At 38.7% G+C, this 17490-nt stretch overlaps 1 protein-coding gene across 2 annotated transcripts in view; it reads right to left on the bottom strand.

The window, feature by feature from the left end:
- LOC146383435 (growth hormone receptor-like) overlaps positions 1–17490 on the bottom strand; it is a 32072-nt gene that overhangs the window by 9115 nt on the left and 5467 nt on the right. The window contains exon 2 of one of the 2 annotated variants that reach the window (XM_084934680.1): positions 11568–11655. In XM_084934680.1, coding sequence (XP_084790806.1) covers positions 11568–11646 — 79 coding nt within the window. In that variant the 5' untranslated portion in view covers positions 11647–11655. Of the gene's footprint in view, positions 1–11567; positions 16249–17490 lie in introns of those variants that run through there. The other variant, XM_084934679.1, reaches the window with a different exon arrangement.

Below are 17490 nucleotides of genomic sequence, written 5' to 3'. Positions count from 1 at the left end.
CACCAGAGGTAACAGGGGCAATGGAGGAAGAGTAGGTACCCATCGTAACAGAAAAGGATCTTTCGGATAGATCCGATTTAAACTACCTAACGCATCTGATTAAGTTCAATTTTTTAAATCTCGATTAAAAATGTATTTATTTAGCCTTGCCCTCCCTGCCTCCTAGACCCTGCATTTTTAAGTGTACTGTAACTTATCTTTTTTTGCTTTTATTAATGTTTTTATGATTTAACCTTCAGCCTTTCGGCTCGTGCCTACTATGCCTGCTGTATCATTGGTTAGTTATGTCTCCCACCTGTCAGTATATTTTATTTTTTTTAATTTAATTTAATTATTTTATTTACTTGTATTTATTATTGCTTGTAATTGGTTTCTGTGAAGCACTTTGGCATATATCTGGTTTTTAAATGGGCTATATAAATAAAATTGTATTGTATTGTAATTGTATTGTTATCCAGAATCCTGCAGTGAAAGCACTAACAGAGACTAGGAAAGAGATCACATTTCTCCCATACCATCATTGGCTGCCTGCTAAATCCAGATTTGACATTAAAGTCCTCCTCACATACCAAGTTCTTAAGGATCAGACCTGATCGTATCTCAAAGACCTCATAGTATCATATTATCCCAATGGAGCAATTCTTTCTCAGACCGCTGGCTTGCTTGTGGTTCCTAGAGTTTCTAAAAGAGGAACGGGAGACAAAGTCTTCAGCTATCAGCTAAACTCCCAGTTTAGGTTCAGGAGGCAGGTACCCTCTCTACTTTTCAGATTGAGCTTTAAACTACAAATCTGGAGGACCTCCTGTGATTTTGTGCTGGGCACCTCACCCCTATTCCCCTCTGTCCTTGTTTATCATCATATTTTCATAATGATGATAAACCATTAACCTTGTGTCTTTTCCCCCATGAAGTCCCACCTGCTTTGTTCTTGTTCCTTCCTGCAGATGTTTCGGTTTCCGGAGCTTTGTGTTCCCGGTGTGTGTTTAATGAAGCCTCTAACCGGCCAAATGTTTCCTTTGTGTGCCGTTTGTCATCTCTCTCTGCTAAACTTCGCACTTTCCCCTCGCTTTCCAACCAGTAGCACCAGATGGCTGCCCCTCCCTGAGACTCCACCACTGTGCAGCTCAGAGCAAGCTCGGCAACGGTTTCGGTTTTCTCCAATATTATAGAGATTTTACCTTAAAACAAAATGCTGTTAACTGGTGCTACAATTTTGGGAGCTCGTGGTTTACACTTTGTTCCTTTTTTCTTATGAAAGGTTTTCAGTGTTGTTCATGTTGTTTGTGATTTGTTTATCATCTCCACAGGGACCGTAGTCCCTGCATTTTGTTTGGTTATTTTTAGGTTTGGATTCTCTGTGTGTCTAGTTTACTGTTTGTAGAGCAGTTTTAATTTAGTGCCTCGTGTTTAGAAGTTTTGACATGTTTATTTTCTGAGCTTCCCTATTCAGTCTTTATGGTGTCTTGTTTTTCTACCTTTGTTGTTTGAGTCTTCAGGTGTTATCTTTATTTACTGATGTCTATACGGAGTTTTTGTTTAGTTAGTTCCCTGTTTGTCTTCGTCTTTTAGTGTTTCCTCGCCCCTGTCTTCTTGTGTAGATATGTTCAGTATGTTTTCTTGTCGCACTTGGTAAATGTTTGTATTCTTTTCTGTTTGCTTCCTTTAGAAACTGTGTGCACTTTTACTTCCTACCCTTGCCCTTTTCTGATCGTTCTCAGCTGTTTTTTGTTAGCCCTTATGTGTCTCTGTATAAAGGCATCCAATCCTCATTTTTGTGGTTGTGTCATGTGGTCCTCCACCTGTTTGCATCCAAGCGTTCCTAGTTTAGTTTTGGATTCTATTTTCTCTTTGTTTTGGACTCCAGCTGTTAGAGATCTGCATGCATGAAGGTATAAATAAAACAGCCCGCCTCTCTGCTTTTGGGTTCATCTTTTCTAATAATATTTGATATCAAATCAGGGATGTGGGAATTAAAAAAAACCCCAAAACAAGGTAATTAGTTTTGCCAAATAAAAAGGCACTTTTTAATCCACATATGCACAAAACTTATAATTAAGGATGTTGGTGCTTCAGCTGATTTTTCCTGACTTTCACAAAACAAATCAGCAGCGCTGATGGGAAGAGTGATTTTTTGGGCTTTTTTTCCCTCCAAGTGAAAACCAAATAAAAGCCGGTATTGTCTCATCTTAAAAACGGTTAAATTTTGTGTGTCCATCATGTTCTTTTACACTATATGTTGGTTTTTTATTATTTTCCTGAATTTTATTTTATTGTACACTGGTCAAAAAATCCAAAGGAACACTGGATATCTACACTGATATGGACTGGGCAGTGTGTTCGATTTGAAAGGACGCTACATTGTTTGATAGAAATGAAAAGAATACGCAGCAGGTTAATCCATTTTGCTGAAATTTCATTGCAAATGAAAATTGTATTCTGTAGTCTGTATGGACCCCGTGTTCTTTATGCATGTAGAGACATTCACAACAGCAGACTGCTGAAGGTCATTTTGTAGCTCTGGCAGTGCTTATCCTGTTCCTCCGTCCACAAAGGAGCAGATACCATCCTGCTGATTTGTTAAGGACCTTCTACAGCTTTGTCCAGCTCCTAGAATTAACCGTCTGTCTCCTGGAATCTTGAGTCTGTGCTGGGAGACACAGCAAAGTACATCTTGTATGTTGGGGCTATCTATTCTGTGTATTTTGTTGACTTGGGTGGTTAAAAGTGACTTGCTTTGGCTAAATAGGGTGTGTATGGACAGCAGTCTGCATGGGAGAATGGGGATATGTTTGTGAAATGTCAAGTAGGTGTCCTTTTAAATAGAAAGCTGAGAGCTTTTTTTTTTTTTTTTTTTTTTTTTTTTTTTAAACAGGCTGTTAGGTAAACACAGCAGTAGCCGCAGCCAGCTGACTACATCAACATGTCCGAGAGGATAAAACATGAGATAGAAGTGTGACAATGAGATGACTCCTTCACATCTGAGAGGCAGCAGATGAATAGCTTTGGCCTGCTTCAGAGAAAAAGCCGTCATGGGTTAAGAATAACCTGTGTATTCGATCCCCTGCTCCTCCTTAGAACTGTGTCAGGATTAAGAGAATAATTAATTTGACACTCAGCTATGTGGTGGATTCCTGTAGCTCAGTTTAGTGATAAATGAAAACATGGAACATTTCTTTGAGTTGGTATGCGCTTGAATGTGAGCGTTCAAGAACATTACTTCATATTAATTATTATTAATTACTCTTAAACTGTAGGCAGGGCCCCACTGACGGTAGGCGGAGCAATGCAGATATTTGTTTTTCCTTTTTTTAAAGGAAAAAAAAAAATCAACAAATAAGAACTTTCTGATGCAATTGCACTTAATGTCAAGTGAAATTCAACTTTGATCTCCTTGTAATGTTAATCATTGACAGAAATTGTGTGTATGTGTGTGTGTGTGTGTGTCTGTCTCCTGGGGGGGGGCCTGTAGATCCTTTTGTATAAATGAGTAACTTGCAGATTTGCTGATGTACTTTGGATCACTGACACACTTTTGCACTCAGACACAATATTTTTGAATGCAGAGGACTTCATGGTCGACTCAATGACTGCAAGATGCCCAAATCACCACCCCTCCACCACCATGCTTGATAGTTGGTATGAGGTGTGGTGATCTGCATGTATTATGGCAGGACATTGTTCCAGATGCCTTTGGGTTTGTTCAGATGCAACTTAGATGCAAACCTAAACCATGCTGCCATGTTCTTTTTAGAGAGAAGAAGAGTTTTCTTTTTTCCAAGAAACCCTTCCAAACAAGCTGGACTTGTTCAGTCTTTCTCTAATTGTACTGTCAAGCATTTCACATGCTAACTGAGGCCTGCAGATTTTAGGATGTAGCTCGGGGGAGGTTTTACAGTTTTTCTGAGTATTACACAGTATGACCTTGGGGTAGAATTGCTGGGTATCCATTCCTGGAAAAAAAAAAAATTCTGGCGTTGTGTTAACATGAACCTGGATGCTCCAGACCGGCAACATGTCAAAACCTCTTTTTTTTTCTTCTTTTTTCCCCCCCAAAAAAGCTAGTCACGCTTGTTAATAATGGAAGCAGCAAGGATGTACCTAGTTTTTCACTCCGTTGCACAGAGTCGTGTGAAAACGGTTTTTCACATGACTGTAGTGCCGGCATGGAAAATCTTAACCTTGGAAAGAGTGATATACTGTAGTTTGATATACACAAAGTCATGTTGTAAAGTGCGTAATTTCATTCAAAATGCAAAAATAGCTATCTGCATCTCATGTGTTGACCCTCAAACGGTTTTCCTCGAATGTTTCTGACTCGAAGTGTGTTTCTACCACCACAGTGACACCATCTATCTTATCTAGCTTCATATATAATCTATGATCTCAAGGGACATGTAGGCACGTGACTGGGGAAATATAGTTAGCATAAAACAATGACACAGAGGTTTGAATATGGTCTCTGTATGATTAGAATTAAAAAAGGAGATTACTGATGCCATGCAAAGTGTTAAATAATACTCTTGTTTCAATGGGCAGAAGGTATGCTGACCATTCTGGTCAATCAGTAACACTGTGTGGATATGTAATAACTTCTAAATAAGGCATGTTATTAGTCAGAATGCCCAGCAGGTTGCAAATTAATCAGAATTCATTCAGCTCCACCAGCTAAAACAATAAAGTGCTTTCAAATGAATGCGACTTTAATTATGGCCCAATAAAATGATAAGAGGTGAAATTATTACTCAATCGATGGTAACAACATTGCTGTGAAATAATCATGATTTGATTTGCTAAAAGCACAGCTTCCCTGCTTAAAATGGTCTTAAAAGGAAAAAGCAAATGGGGTGCTGCACTGTTATTTGTTTGAGTTTAAGATAAGTTGCGACCAAATAATATAATATAATTAGTGCTGTCAGCATTAATCTCGTTAAAATGACATTAATGCCATAACCATAGCCATAACAAAGCGGCGATCGTGGCTCAAGAGTTGGGAGTTCGCCTTGTAATCGGAAGGTTGCCGGTTCGAGCCCTGGCTCGGACAGTCTCGGTTGTTGTGTCCTTGGGCAAGACACTTCACCTCCTACTGGTGTTGGCCAGAAGGGCCAATGGCGCGATATGGCAGCCTCGCTTCTGTAGGCAGGGCAGCTGTGGCTACAACTGTAGCTTGCGTCCACCAGTGTGTGAATGGGTGGATGACTGGGTGTGTAAAGCGCTTTGGGGTCCCTGGGGGGGACTAGTAAACGCGCTATACAAATACAGGCCATTTACCATTTAACCGCATTAACGTGGCAAATCTCCGTTAACGCGTTAGCGGCAAGTGGCAATCTGCCACGTTAATGCGGTTATGGCGTTAACGTCATTTCCTTCAGGATTAATGAAGTATTCTGATTCTGATTTAACGAGATTAACGCTGACAGCACTAAATATAATACGATGAAAGGGTAAGCAGAGTAATTTTATTTTAGAAACACTTTTGCTAACATTAATTCTGTGATTTCAGGGTTTATTTCACTTGTATTTAAAGTACTGAGTGAAAGTGAAAAAGAAGACAAAATGGAAAAAGTGTATTGTGCCACAGCGTATTATACACGTGTTGTGTAGTTGGGCCATTTGCAGGTAGAGAAGTGATTAAAAAAACTAGACTGGCTTGCAAAGGGTTTTAATTTTTGTGCTTGTGCATCAAAGTGCTGCTGTGTTTGCTTAGCAGCCACCAAGCAGAGTTCACTTGTGGTGTAAGTAAACATGTGAGCAGTAGTTCTGGAGCAGCAGATATCATTAGAGCTACAAAACACACAGACGGTTTCCAAGATGGCAATATCAGCTTACAGCTTGTTCTCATTACAGGGCTTCTCTTACAGATCTGCCACGAGCTTACGGGGTAAACATGTTTACTGCATGTTTTTTCTCAGAGGCCTCCTGGCAGCCTATTTCAGGGTAAAACAAAACACCCTTGTGTGATTTGTTTTGATAAGATGTGTTATGTTTTAGCTCTGAAGGGAAATAGCAGATAAATTAATTTCCTTTTGACGGACTGCCTCGTACACTTACCAAATCCACCTAATTAATCAGTTCATGTTTTTCCCCTTATTGCACCTGTTAACCTGTGCTCAGCATATTGGTGGGAAGCCTTCATTAATGTCTTTCCTGTGAGCAGACAGCGAAAACAGTGATTTAGAGATTCACATGCTCAGACATCAATAAGTGCACTCTCAGGGGGGAAATGCCTTACGCGCTACATTTAGAAAAGCCATTTCCTTCCTTGGCTAAGAGCCAAGAAGCCCTTATCGGTGATTAAAGTTCCAGCCTTTTAGAGACCCAACAAGCTTTATGGGCAAATCATGGGCAGGAAAACAGTTTATTCATGCCAAAAAGCAACAATATAACCTCCTAAGAGAGGAAATGCTGTTTTATCAACGGCAAATGTCCTGATTTCTAAGTAATATCCCCTGTGGTGCTCTAGTAGCAAAGAGGAAAAACACTTGTTGACCCCTACAGAGACCACTCAATTCCTAGAAGTAGTACCTCCCACAGCTGGTGCTTCAGTATAGCTGGAAAGTGAGAGGAGTTATTTTTGGCTATGTGTGCTCTCAAAAGAAATGTACTATTTGTTCCAATGCTGTAGCTTGACCCAGATGAGCATATAAGGGGCCAAATGGAACAAGAAAGGAGGAAAGAAAGAGCATAAACACCCCTTGAGATGTGACAGAGCTATTGTAAAAGTTTTGTTACCTTAGGTGAAAAAAAACCCCTTGAAACTTGAAACAGATAATGTTGACTTTTATTGTGAAACAAGAACAAAACTGTTAAAGCCGACTGATTGTTGACTATTTTTTACCTCTTTAAAATCCTCTAACTTTTTCCTCTGCTTTCATCATCATTACTTTGAAAACCAGTTACATTTCTTAATTATTTCATTTATGTTTACCCGTTTCATTTTCAAAATGCTAGCAGAAATGCCAGATTGAGTGTGGTATTTTATGCCTCACTGGTTGCCTCAGATGTTACAGCCCTTTCTCATCTCCAGGGCATCAATTAGTGCCCCTTTGTCAAAACTACTGGTATGGAAGATGAAAAAAGGCACAAGTTGTCCTTTTGCATCTTGCCCTGATGCACCATGTTAAGGATTAATTGAGCCCAATTGGTCCCTCCCAACTCATTATTTCACAACAAACAGGGCCATTGTTGTGAAAGGGTGTGTTTAAATCCAAACCAGTCCTCTCCTAATCCTATCCATGGAGATTTTACCTAAACTCAGCACTCGTTTTCAGTGCCAAATCTAACCAGTGAGTGGAATTAAAAGTAAAAAAAAAAAAAAAAAACTAAAAAAAGAAAAATTTCATTAAAAGTTTAATAAACTATCATCTTGTCTTTTTTTTTTTAGTTAGCACATACCTTAAACACTTCAAGCTGTAAGCTAATGATAGTTATATAAGAGCAGACGCATGCTGGCGCAATAAGCTGTACACTTTACGTCCAGTGGATGCATGATCTGATTAGGCGACTAATCGCAAAAATAATCTGGGACTAGTCGACTATCAAAATAATTGTTTGTGGCAGCCCTAATTCATACAAGCACTTTTTTCTACACCTAAGGCCTTTTACACACAGTCATACTCCAATGAACACATCAAAGAGCAACTTGGGGTTCAGTATCTAGGCCAAAGGTTACTTAGGCATGCAGTCTGGAGACTGGAGCAGCCAGCGATTGAACTGATCGGTAGATGACCTGCCTTCAAGCCACCCACTATTGATCCTGGAAATTGTTGTCTCTCAGAGGCGGTGATGTGAAAGGACACCTTGTGTGTAATGGGGAGACAAATTAAAATCTGCATTATAAAATCTGCCAGAATGAAAACGGTTTGGAATCAATCTGGCTGTGGTTATAAGGCTCCATAAAGTTCAGCAAAACTGAAGGTTTACCTTTTGTATTCATCTTGTAAATATGTATTTAAACTGAACTTTTAACACTGGACATGGTAATATAACTAAGAGGTTGGTTGGGGAGTAAAGTGATGCTGAGAATTAGCAAAATACAACCAGTTTGCATAGCCACCCTATCTTTGTTTGCCTCTATGTTTAAGTGGCTTTTATACTGTTGGCATGACAACATAAAACACTGAGCACTCTCTATAAATATACCTGATGCAGAATCTGTAGGTAAACACCATATTTTTGGTACTGAGTAGCAAGATCATACAAACATTTGTGAAAGAATGGTTGTTTCTAAAGAGTTCTCTAAACTTTAAGTATAGTACTCTAACGAGACTGCTGCAAAAATTGAAATTTACCTCCTCTTAAATAATCAAAATTAACTGTAAGCGGTATTACGTCTATATACGCAAAGTGGAAGCATTTAGGACCCACAGCAATGGCAGACCAAGTAAAGTTACTGGATGGGATTGCCGAGCGCTGAAGGATATAAAGTGGTCCCTCGCTATAACGCAGTTCACCTTTCACGACCTCACTGTTTCGCAGATTATTTTGTGCAACTTTGCATGCTTTCTTTCTTTTTTTTTTGTTTACACGCATTGTATTCTGCATCCTGATCGGCTGTAGACCATTGTCAGTCAGTCTCCTGCTGTGTCTCCTGTACAGTAGAGCAGGGCGATATGACCAAAACTATTTATCACGATATACATTTGAAAATTTGCGATAACGATATAACTGACGATATAATTGACACTAGACAAAATACTTTACAACTCCACAACTTTATTAGTGAAAAAAAAAAATCAATGTGTTTTCACTTAAACAAGCAGCTGTTTTTTATGTGCATTAAAGTTATATAAAAATTTAACAGTGTAAATGCAAATTCCTTGCTGACAGTTTAACCAAAAGGCATTTCCAGTGGAAATTGGCCGACATATCCTCAGCATAACCATGAATAATATCCACAAAACTTAAAAAAGAGGTTATACACACACAATAGGGTATTATTATGTTGAAGCACAGTACGTATCACTCCGCGAGGCTCCTGCCTACAATAGCAGTAATGCTCCGACAATCCATCAAGTGGTGCGGGTTCGTAGCTTAGCAAAGTCGTACTAAAACATTTGACAGATTTTCGAGCGCCGTTTACCACATGAAATCGTTTCGAGGTCAGTAAACACAACCAGAATTCATACATAAGGCCCATTGGATTAGAAGGGGCGCTGCCGATTTTCAGAAAAATCAAAGGATTGATTTTAAGTGTGCCGTATTTTCCAAAAAACACGGTAATAACGACGGCCCGCTAGCACGCTCTACCAAAAATAGTGCTTTGTTGTGTATCTGACGGTCGAAAGCTAAACCAGTTCCACACCACTGAAGTTGCAGCATTTTTACAAACCACTTCTGGTTCATCTGTTTTATTTAACAATCCGCTTTCGCCCTTCTCATTCTGCGTCGCCGCCGCCATACTTTTTCCGCCATGTGCGTATGTAAACAAAGGCACTGCACATGCACGTTTTACCCATATTCTATCGCGATATTTCATTTTCTTATCATTGCCCAACATTATACCGGTATTACCGTGAACGGTATGATATGGCCCAGCCCTACTGTACAGTACAGAATGCATTCAGCTTGTCAAATTTACATAATTCTTCAATCGCTAGCAGTGTGACTCTGAAGTGCTGTACAGTATGTTTGCAAGTTTTCTCCCCAACAAACACAACAATGTCGACGAAACGTTTTGCACCATCAAAGGCACCTGCGGTAGCACCCAAGAGGCAGAGGAAGAAGACCATCGCACAAAAAGTTAAAGCTAAAGGAAGGTAGAAGTTACCGTATTTTTCAGACCATAAGACACACCAGATTATGAGGCGCATTAAGCGAAACAAAACAGTCAGATAAGTCAAACTTTACTCAACTCATTTTTCTTGCTTCCTCTACTTCCGTACCATTGATTCATTAATGTTGAATTCTCTCGCAGCTGCTCTATTCCCATGTTCTGGAACTGAAAAAAGGGTTTGATCTTTGGTTTCATTCTATAATGGTGGACATATTTTTCTATGAAGGTCTGAACTTTGAAAGTGTTTAAATAAGAGAGAAAAGTGTGAAAATGTTCATGCCTGTCTGAGAAACGTGTATAAAGTGTGTAGTGAGGGGTTTTACAGCCTTAAAATATCTATAATAATTGTAAAAAATAAAGCTGGCTATTCCACAGATTTCACCTATCGCGGGTTATTTTTAAGAACGTAACTCCCGCAATAAACGAGGGACCACTGTAGTGCATAAACGTCGCCAATGATCTGCTGAGTCAGCTACTGCAGAGCTAGAAATTCCTATGGATATAACATCAGCACAGAAACTGTGCAGTGGAAGCTTCATGGAATGGGTTTCTATGGCAGGGCAATTGCACGCAAGCATTACATCACAAAGCACAACACCAAATAGTGGCTATTATAGCTACAAAGAGGGTCCCAGCACCTTTGTCCATATAGTGTACATTTGCGTAAATACAATTTCAAGGCCTCTGGCTATATTTTGATGATGATTCAGCCTTTTTAAATTTATGTTGATTCTGAAAATCTTGTCTACACTAAAAAATTCCAGAGTAGGTTCTCATATTACACAATTAGATCACGAAGTTTATGTTGGTTGTGTAGATATTCCTCCCACTGGGCAAGCAGCCATTAACCATGGTGACAATAAACCAATAAGAATCCCTCCACAACATTTGAGATCACTGGAGTGAGTCAGTAATGTACAGGTCACTACAAGCTGGCTAGCGTGTTGCACAATCTGTTTTTAAAAAGAATTCTTTTTACTTGTGACTTCACTGTTTTCAATCACAAGTTGTCCTCAGTCTCATTTTTTTTTTTTCTAGAGCAGCAAACACTCCTGTCAAAACACAGCGGCCTTGTAAAATCCCACCTAAAGGGTACTGAGCACAAAGAGGATAATAGCAAACAGCAGGAGATCATGTTCTCTGTCCACACCTCTGCTAACTTACTGAGCATTATGTAACAAGACAAAGCACCGGATGTCCATGTGTGACATAAATAGCCAGCACAGACATAGTTTATCACTGTGGATAAAACACAGCCTATGTGTCCACATACACAGCATTTTCACTTCCATTTGCGGAGTGTTTGGTAGAAAGCCAGGCCTCTACGAACTGAACAGCTTCCCATTGTTTAACAACAGCCGAGTGCTCTCTGTTCAGAATTCCTGGGAAGCCACTTCACTAGAAATCTGCTCTCTGCTCACCGAGGCTCTCTGTGAATGTGTTATGCAACCCATTTCATTTAAAGCCAAACCAGCTCAGTAAGTATGCAACTATTAGTATTTTACATTATACTAGGCTCAAAGTCTCCTGTGACCATTAAAAGCATCCTGATCTCTGGTAATAGTTCCCCAGTTATTATGATGTTCCTCAATTTTTATTCCCACAAAACAGTTCAACAGCATCTGAAAATCTGGCTAGTAGAAGGCACCAGATGTCATAGCAGTAGAGTTGCAAAACACAACCAAAGGCACGAATAAATGTCATTTAATGACTGTGTTTTCAAACCTGAATCAGGTCTTCCACAGCTTTACAAACACAGATGCTGATTTATTGAAATAAATATTCAAAATCCTACCTGGTTCTGAGGCCGACTGCAGCACCGAAGCAGTGAGGATGTGAAGCACAAAGAGGAGCATGGTGAGAGTGGGAGCCATGGTGTGGAGCTGTGGAGGAAACATGTGGGTAATGTTAAGTTTCTCAGGGCAGTCCACCCAGCTGAACCACACAGCCGACGAAGGCCCAGCCCACTACCACCATTAACAGTACGCTCCCACCGGGGGCGTAACTAGATCTAAACCTCTGCTGAGGCACTGTTATTTAAGGCAAAGAATTTTTTTTCCTGGTTTACTAAAATATTCTATGCCAGCTTCCCATGCTGAACTTATTACTACTTCGACTACTGCCACACTGCTGCAGGTGCTATACATTAGTAACAATCTCTGTATGTTTATAGTTTCAGCTTGCTTATAAGAAAATTGGATTAACCTTATTAAACTTTTGCACATTTGCATTCTTTTGCATTTTTTCTGCACAATAACTGATAAAAAAAAAATCCATGACTTGAGTAAAGATTCTAAAATAATATATAACAACCTAGTGCTTAATGCATGTAGAAGACCAGCTGTACTGAAAACAAGAAAACACAAATATTATTTATCTCAGAAATCTCTGTCCTCCCCCTCTCTGTCTTCCTCTCTCCTTCTCTGTGCCAAGGTAACAGTGAAACAGAATTTATAACAATAAAGTCATACCAATATTCTAAATCAATACGGGCTGCTGCTGGCCATGGACAGGTAACATTCTTTTCACTTGTTCATACCTGGATCTGTAACTGTCCTATACTGTAAACAAACACTGAAGGTTAAAATTAGCCAGCCAGTGTTTTTGATGCTATTTAAACAGCAAATATGCATAAGCAGAAACTTATTAAGTCACTTTAATCACCCTTCATCATCACAACAATTTGCACTTTTGCCTGCTAACGCTTCAGGTAAGACGTGTTTTAAATCCGCACCACTGATTTGTGTCATTAGATTACCTCTTCATCTTCCTTCTGGGTTAGCATTAGAAGTTAGCATTTTAGCATTATTTTCCAAACTATTATTGCTATTATTTTCAGGGCTACTATGGTTTTGGGAGTGCTTGAGCGCTCTAAAATTATTTTCTGATTAGTTTTTATTTTTATTTATTTTCGACATTTTGCCTTTAATTCAGTGCAGTTTCAGTTTGTTTGCTTGTTTCTGTTTAGCAGCTTTAGCTATTTATTAATTCTTATCTAGAACATTAGTAGAGGTGTTACAATAAGAACACAGAAGTTGTTGAAAGCAGTTGACTCATGGTTTTTGATTGGTTGAGTGGTTGCTGGAAGCTAACAAGCATCCGCCAGCCAGTTAGGGAATACACATTTTTCACTAGCAACCAGTGGTTGCCGGGGGCCCGCTGTATGACTGAGGCCTTTGTTAAATACACGGCTCAATTCCCCCAAAATGGATTAAGCCTCATCCTAGACTAAACCTTTTTTCAATAGAGTTGTCACAGATTTTTTTTCCTTTTAGTCTTTTAGGTTTAATCCGTGTTTGGGAAACTGGCTAGTAAAATTCTTCATAGTTAAGCTTTCAGTTTAAGAGTGAGTGACATTTTCAGATTCGTCCATCCATATGTCTAAGAAATTTCTGAGCTAACAAGCTAGCCCAGTGTCCATTTTAAGCTAGTTGCATGTTGCTTGTTTTTCCAGACACCACTACGTGCTACATCTTTTGCACTATCACAATTTAATGGATGCATTTCTTGTTACCTGCATTAAACTCAAGAAAAGAATAAATGACTAAGTCTCATTCATCCACACTTCAAATCACTTTATTATATGAAGCTCAGAGTGCACAAAGAAAGCAGCAGCAGAAGTAGAAACTGCAGCTTCTTAACGCAACGAAATGATGAAGCAGTAAGACAGTTACACTCACTGGCACCTTAATTAGGTACACCTTGCTAGTGGTGACTTGGACCCCCTTTTTTCCTTTGAAAAACTGCCTTAATTCTTCACTTCATAGGTTAAACATGGTGCAAACATGGTGATAACATCGTGCAGTTGCTCCAGATTTGTTGGCTGAGTGGGAAAATCCCTTCAGATCAGCAGTTCCTGAAATACTCAGACCAACCCGTCTGGCACCAACAACGATGCCATGTTCAAAGTTACTTCAGTCACCTTTTCCCCCCATTTCAATGCTCAGTCTGAACTTCAGCAGGTCATCTTGACCATGTGTACATGTCTAAATGCAGGCTTAGCAGATATCCATTAAAAAGCAGCTGAGCAGGTATACCTAACAAAGTGGCCAGTAAGTGCATATCCATAGTAGTATTTTAGCAGCTGTTCAAAACTGCAACCTGTTTAATGACATGTTTTTATTATCTTTTTTTGCTACACAAAGATGGGGATGAATGAGACAACACCAGTTATTCGAAAGCAGCAAGGACAAGCAGGTTAAGAAATGTGTTTTATTCATTATGCTTCTTGGTATTCACAAACAATCCATCTTTCTTGGAAAGGCATATTTTGAAATACTAAACAGATTTCTTCTGAACGTGACACCCAGCCAGTGGTGCTGGAATCCTGCCAGCTCTTGTGAAATCCAACCTTACTACTTCTCTGGGCTTTGCGTAGCTCTTGTTTGCTGACATCAGTTGCCATTTTTTCGGTGCCAAATTAATCTACCCAGAACTCACTTCTGTGAGCTTTGATTAGAGGTGTTAATAAGGGATGATAATAAAGGTCTTTTTGTATAAATATTTCTCACAAACACTTATTATAACATTTAAAAACTTAGCACTGCTCAGACTGTTCGAGCTTATAAATTTGTGCCAAGGAATTTTCAAAAGTTAAAGAAAACGCAAAACCACATATATGTTAGGATGGAGGCAGCATTTGTTGTCGGCCTTGTGAATGACGCTGCACCACATACAACTCAGAAAACACTTTCAGTGGTTTCAAAACGTTTATCTTTTAATAATTTAACTCTTTCACAAATAAAGATCTTCTATGCATAATGATGAGTTTTCACACCTCAGATCAGGGATGTCAAACTCATTTTACTCCGTGGGCTACATACTGCTTAAGTGGACCGGACCAGTGAAAGTCCTCTTTTTGTCAGTGAACCAAAATATAACTCCACATTTAATCCCTGACATATCCTAAAATAAGAAAAAGAAGTGCAATTTAAACAGAATGTCTCAGTGTTTATACATGATTAAAAAAAAAACATGTTGCTCTAGTAAATGAATGAAATGTGTCAGCTTGACTTCTTGGGTTTAAATTGTAAGACATGAATGTGCAAAATTTTGGACACCGGGCCTCATGTTTGCGATCCCTGCCTCAGAACATATCAACAAAGATGTGGTTTGATCTCCATTCGAAGAGGCAGAGACCTTCTGATGCGAACCCATTCATGTTGTTCTCTAAGCCTGTTTAGCTTCGATCTACATGAATGTTTCTCTGATGTCTGCCGTCTTGCCAGTTTAGCATCTCCACTCTAATATATTCACTGCTATTTGTTGCAGTGCTTTTCAAAGATGTGCAGCAAGGTCATATTTCTTTCTTCAACTAAGCTCACTTTGGAGCATTGACTTTCTTAGACTTAATTTACAAATCATCCAATATTAATTTACTAAAGGTTTACTGAATGATATCAGGACTTAGGTACATGTGTATTTTTGTATTCTTTTTAACTTTAAATATTTATCAGAATCAGACACTTGTTTGGTTTACAGCAATCACTGATAACTTTCCTCCTTTTCTTTCAAACTCATTTTATACAGAACATCATTAAAAATGAAGAAAGTGACTGATAAATGCATCAGTTAGTTTCACACAATTAGATCAGGGTTATTCGATGTCAGTGTATCGAATTCCTCCCATCTGACAATCTTGGATTTGCCAGAAAAAACAAAAGCTGCACTTATCGGGAATTATGCAAAATTTCAAGTCTCTACTGTGGTTAGTTTTCTACAAGCAGGGCTGTTTTTAGATGATTTTCTAGCATCGTTTTCAGAGGGCCCATTTGAAATCCCATTATCTAAAGTCCTTGAGCTTAACTTTTTTAGGATAAATATCTCACAGTATGGTTCTGCGAAAACAGATTCTCAGCAGCTAACACAGATTGGCCCTAAAATGTTTCAATATATGTGATCACTGACAGCAGATTTGGAAACCTGCAGATACCACACTTCTGTAGGTAAATCACACATAACCTTTAACTTATAAAGTGGAGTCAAAATGCACACAGTAGTGTAAGTTAGTGTTTACCTCTGTTTGTCTACACGGAGTTAAGAAAGTGGTTTCTTACATGTGTAGTTTTTTTGAGGGTTTTTTTTTTTAACTCATGCTCTTCCAGACTAAACTTTGCTCACAGCTGCAGAGGTCAGAGCCTGTTAAATAAACACACCTGGGCTCCGCTACCAAGTTCAAGGCCAATACCAAGTTCTAGAGAAGCTTATCATAACTTTTTAACATGTATTCAGGGCCTCGTTGTACCGGTGTTTTCACAAACAGACATCATTTCAGTTTTCATAATCTTTATAAGCCTTAGTTATGTCTAATGATCAGGCTTGATTGCCCTGTGTCCAACAGCAGCAGTAATTATAATGGGGACAAAGGAGGAAGTACACAAAGTATTCTCAGTGCTTCACTTATTCCACATTTTTTCATGTTACAGCCTTATTCCAAAATGGATTAAATTCCTTTTTCACCTCAAATTTCCAGACACACTACCAAATAATGACAACGTTAAAAAAAAAAAAAAAAAAACAGCTTGAAATTCTTGAAGCTTTTGTGTTTATCACACAAATATATTGCTAATTAGTGAAAGCATTATTTTAAAAAATAACTAGTATTTAATAGAATCTGATATGATTGCAATTTTTAACACTGTGTGATATATTATATGTTTATGCTAATATATACTGCGATTTATCATGGGGTTTTTTTTTCAACTGCAAATGATTCCCCTCAAAGTTACATTTTGTCAGTATCTGTTTTATCTAATAAGATTAAATTATCTCATGTCAAGTCTTTATTTTGCTCACCAACCTTGTCACTAAAAAGTGTTGCCCACAGACAGAGTCAGAGCCATCACTCTGAGATTGAATGGGTCAAGTTGGCAAATACATCCAACCTGTTTGTGATAATACAGTAACTAACTGTGAGAAATTATTTAAGATCATAAATCTGTTTATGCTTGAAACTAGGGCTGGGCGATATGGCCTAAAATCCGTATCACAGTATAATCTGAAGCATGTGCGGTAACGATATATATCGCGATATATTCTTTTCCTCTGTATACCGTGTTTTCCGCACTATAAGGTGCACTTAAAATCCCTTAATTGTCTCAAAAATCGACAGTGCACCTTATAATCTGCTTTATCTATGAATTCTGGTTGTGCTTACTGACCTCGAAACCAATTTTATGTGGTACAAGCGCTCAAAAATCTGTCAAAAATGTTTTAGAACAACTTTGGTAAGCTACGAAGCCGCACCACTTGATGGATTGTGGGAGCATTACAACTACCATAGTCAGGAGCCTCGCAGAGTAATCTGGGTCCAAAACTCCGTCTTCTTCAGGTCCCAAAGTCAAACGAACACTGCGGCATCACTGAGAGTTAAAAACTGTCTAAATGTTTCATCTTTAGTAAAATGATCAGCATTGCTGCTTTACCAAGTGTAACAATTAAGTTTAACATCCAAGCATGAAAACAGAATTTATTAAATTTAACAGAGTCAGAAGTTAGCAGGAAGTTAGCTGGCTAGTTTCCACCTAAACATGATATACCATGTTCTGACTGAGAGATTTCTGAAAAATTAAAACATATAGCTCTGCTATCACTTCCAGCATAAATGAAGACAGAAAACTAAACAACAGTGACTTTTGTAGAGTTAGTGAAGTTGGACTAGCTGGTATATAATGATGTGCTACGTGACCGCTAGCGACACAGCTATTTTAGCATAACAA

Source organism: Perissodus microlepis, chromosome 7 (genome assembly GCF_051167445.1).
Source record: "Perissodus microlepis isolate ML-2025 ecotype Zambia chromosome 7, ASM5116744v1, whole genome shotgun sequence".
Taxonomy (NCBI): domain Eukaryota; kingdom Metazoa; phylum Chordata; class Actinopteri; order Cichliformes; family Cichlidae; genus Perissodus; species Perissodus microlepis.
Note: the sequence above shows the minus strand (reverse complement) of the source record. Positions and strands in the feature narration are given on the sequence as shown.